Source organism: Plasmodium gonderi (assembly GCF_002157705.1).
Source record: "Plasmodium gonderi DNA, contig: Pgo-contig_541, whole genome shotgun sequence".
NCBI lineage: Eukaryota > Apicomplexa > Aconoidasida > Haemosporida > Plasmodiidae > Plasmodium > Plasmodium gonderi.
The window spans coordinates 1-4,496 of record NW_021629378.1 but is presented as its reverse complement, the minus strand read 5'-3'; the positions used below and the strand labels follow the sequence as shown (position 1 = coordinate 4,496).

The 4,496-nt window shown below is 19.5% G+C and overlaps 1 protein-coding gene across 1 annotated transcript; it reads left to right on the top strand.

The window, feature by feature from the left end:
• On the top strand, positions 1–626 carry PGO_003765 (variable surface protein; the record flags this gene model as incomplete). The annotated part of the gene is made up of 2 exons (XM_028691362.1): positions 1–342; positions 465–626. Coding segments are annotated over 2 exons (504 nt in total), but the record flags the coding sequence as incomplete, so codon positions are not given.
• Between the last annotated feature and the right edge of the window lie 3,870 nt (positions 627–4,496).

The following is a 4,496-nucleotide window of genomic DNA, read 5'->3' as shown; positions in this document are numbered from 1 at the left end:
CCTATATATAACATATTCTGCTCTTATGGATTGTCGAAATGTCTCAATGAAGTCATTCATTTATACAATGATAGAAAAATATGCAATAATAATAGTCCAGATAATTTATGTAAAGAATTAAATGAATACTATCAGGCTACCAAGGTTGAAAAATTACCTTTGTTTGAATGTGATGAAGGCATAGGAACACCTGTGTATAATGAACTACAGGAGAAATCTACCGCTAATATCGCATTGCAAGAAAGAATGCTTCCAAAAAGTGGAAATTTTTTAGTTCGTAAGAGTATAATCGCCACTATATTAATATTTGGATTATTCTTCATTTTTGTTGTTTCACTTAAAGTAAACCTATATTAAACTTAAAAAGTAAAATGCTTCTAGAATTGAGTATAAGTGACTTATTTTTCAGGTTAACATATAAGAAGATATACTATCTATATTGGTACTTCTTATTTTTTTATTAGGTTACACCATTTGAACGTTATTTACGTGATACACTTTTAAAGAAGAGAAATGTAGATCACAAACAGAAAGAGGAACAAAACAAATTTGCTGAGTACATGTTAGAATATGATAAAATGAAAAATTTCAACAGAGAGTATCCATTATTATACTATGCTTCATAATATTTATATACAATAACTTATGGGCAATGTATAAATGTAATTACAATACCTCAGAATAGCTGTTTCTTTTCACAATATAATACAATTTATTATAATATTTACAATAGAATGAAATATTATAATAAAATATGATAAAGTAACAAATTAAAATTGATATAATAGTATAACAAATTGAAAATAAATTTTTTGAAAACAAATGAATACATGAAATATGTGTAAAAGTGTTTGTGCAATAATAAAACTAGAAAACAGTAATACATAAATGTTTCGTATTTGTTATTTGTATATATGTTCCTATGAATAATGCTTTATTAAAATTGACTTTTTTTTTTGAAAAAAATTATTTCATATTTTTGTTTGTTTTACATCAGATTGTATGTCAAATGTATAATAATAAAAGCTTAATTATTAGAAATATGTTCATCAATTCTGATTTCCAGTATTTTATTTTTCTCTTCTTATATTCAAAATATTAATTTTTATTACATTAATAGTTCCTGATATAAATAATATAATGTAATTATATAGAAGCATTTGTAGCAACATTTGTCAAACATTTAATGAGGGTAATCACCTTATTTATACCAAATAATAATGAAAAACATTTTTTTATCCAAATATTTTATTTTTTCTATATTTATTTTTGTAAATTTGTGAATAATTATAATTATTTTGGCATAATTTATAATATTCAAAATTTTTATTTATGAAGACTTCCAAATAGACATAGTTGTCTATGGTCATCTTTATAAAAATATCTTTTAATAAATTAAATCATTATTATTGTTATTTATATTTACAAATGTATGTAATATTAGTTTTTTTATCATAAATTAATGTATGTATTACATACAATAAAAATTAATTAAAAAAACTGATATTTCTATTTATGGATAACACTTTAGTAATTTTGTTACCATTATCGATTTTTTTCTAATATTAGAACATTTAGCGTATGATACGTATAATAATTTATGAAAAGGTTTATTGTTATAATTATTCAAATTTATATAATCTCTTTATACTCTGATGTTTGAGAAATTCCTCTGAAGTATACACATATGAAATAATGAAAGGGTAAAACCTAAGTTTTGTCAAATCTTATTTGAAATATACATAAACATAAAATTAATAAAGATAATATATCCTTCTAAAAACCTCTGAATTATCATTTTTAATAAACATAGTATCCTTCTTTTGTTTTTTATTTTACTCATAATTCTACATGTGTGATTATAAATCAATGTAGCGTCAATATATATATATATATTTCGATTCGAGATAACCAATAAATTCAAATTAAGATTATTTTTTTCTATTAAACAACTATTAAAATGCATTATTTAGATAGATATATTTTCGACATTTAAGCAAAATAATATAGAATTACATTACGATATAATATTTTTTACATAATCACTGTTGATACATCACGCGTAAATTGATATAAATATATGTTAATCTAGTTTATTATTGATAATTATGTAATTAAGTAATTCATATATAAAATCATTCAATGTAGACATTAATTGAAAAAATATTAGTGCGGAATGCAGAAAATGGAAGAATGAATTTATCACATATATATTTAAAATTTATATGCCCTCATAATATTATATGAAAATTTATTCAATTTTAATTTCACAGGAATATATACATTATTTCACATAAATTCCTAAATAAAAGATAGTTTACATATACACAAATATTGTATAAGCGTATTCATTTTATTAATATTACTCTAATAATTGAAATATTTTGGAATATAAAGATTAATTCTTTGTAATGGATGCTTATAAAAAGCATGAATTAAGAAAATAATAATGATAATTAACTTCAAGAAAAAATTATATTGATTCTATATGTATATAATCAAAAAGAAAGAATATAATACTTATAAAAGACATCATTCACTTATGTTTTAATATTTCATATGACATAATACATAAATAGAAAAATGATGTATACATATTTTGAATACAAATTTAATAAGGGATTATAAAATAAAAAAAAATGCGAAGTAAACAACCCGAATATATATTAGTATATACGTTAATACAAATATTAATATAATTTTTGTGATAAATTTCCTAATTTATCTTATAAAAAAATTGTATATATATGAAACTGTTGGTAATTTAATAAAAGGTGCAATCGTTTGGTTAGAAATAATATGAAATTAACATAAAATATGCAAAATATTTCATGAAGTATTTTAAAAAATATTTAAGTTATTATATAAATAATCAATTTAAATAAGTTGTTAATATACATATATTTTTTTCATTAGTAATTATCATTTTAATTATAATTGTTTGCATATTTTTTATATTTTTTATCATTTAAATATTAATATTTTTAAATATATGATATACTTTTTTGCGCTTTTGAAAATATTTAGTAGCATATAGCAGAATTTTTATAAATATTATTTATTCAGGCACAAAGAAAAAATTTTATGTAAATGACTTTTTTTTATATTAAAATTATTGAAATACATTGATATTTCATATTCTCACTTTACTATATATTTCTGTTAATGAATATTTTTTTTGAATAATTCTTTTTATGGAAAAATTCAACACATGCCTATTAATGTTTGTAAAATGCACACTTTCTATAAATGGAAAATTACAGTATATGTTAAATAATAGTTATTAATTTTTGTATATTATAAATAGGTATACTTCTTAGCATCTATAATTAATTATCTCTATACAAAGTATTGGTTTGCTTAAATATAAGTGGAATGTATGAATAATGAATTTGTTAATATAATTCTTTTATTTAAAATATTAACCTACTGATTTTATTTTATGAGTGATGGATATAAAATATTATATTTACATATACGTAATCCTTTGTTAAATAGTCGTAAAATACATTTCCAAATAAAAAAAAAAAATTATTTTTGAATTTCGAATTGTAGATATAATATTATATTGTTCTTGTATAAATACCATTTGTATTTGCATATTTTATGTATTTATTGTGATTTAATTTTCTATAATGTGTCGAATAAAAATAAACAATAAATATTAAGCGTTTTGAATGAGTACTGTTGTATAAATTATATACGCAATGTAAATTGTATATATTATAATTATATATTTATTTTAAAATAATTATTATTTCTTCCAAAACATAAGTCACATCATTTTGGATTCATTCTTATAAATGTTAAAAATTGTAGATCTATCCTCTATAACAAAATTTTTTAGTATGCATATCTTTTACATACATTGCATATCATTATTTACAAAATAGCTCGCATAATCAAAATAATAACAATTTTTTTTTTTCATAATTACATATTTTTTATAATAACTGACATATAATTTAATTGAATTTCCTGACATAATAATAAAGGTTCCTTAATAGATTATATTTATAGTTGTATTTTACATATATCCATAATTTGGATATAGTATATTTTTCTTAATTACTTTTAATATAAATGAAATTTATATTGTAATATATTTAATCTAATTAAATTTACTCAAATAATATATAATTAACATTTTTATTAATAAATAAATAATAACAATAAAGAGATTTTTCATGATGGGAAAAAGAGCGATAATTACTTTTCTTAAATTTTATACCTTTTTATTTATACTGTGCATGATCCATTATAGATATGATATGGTAATAATATTCTTAAGTGTATATTTATTTATTATTTTTCTTTTTTTCCATAATTATTCTATTTAAGAAATAATTATAGCTCATTTTAATATTTCTATCGCCATTAAATAAAAATATATACACACTTTCTACAGTCTTCACTTTGTAGAACTTTGGATAACACAAATAAAATAAGAGAATCGAGTGTAGCAAGATTTGATAGAATATTGGCAAAAGATGAAG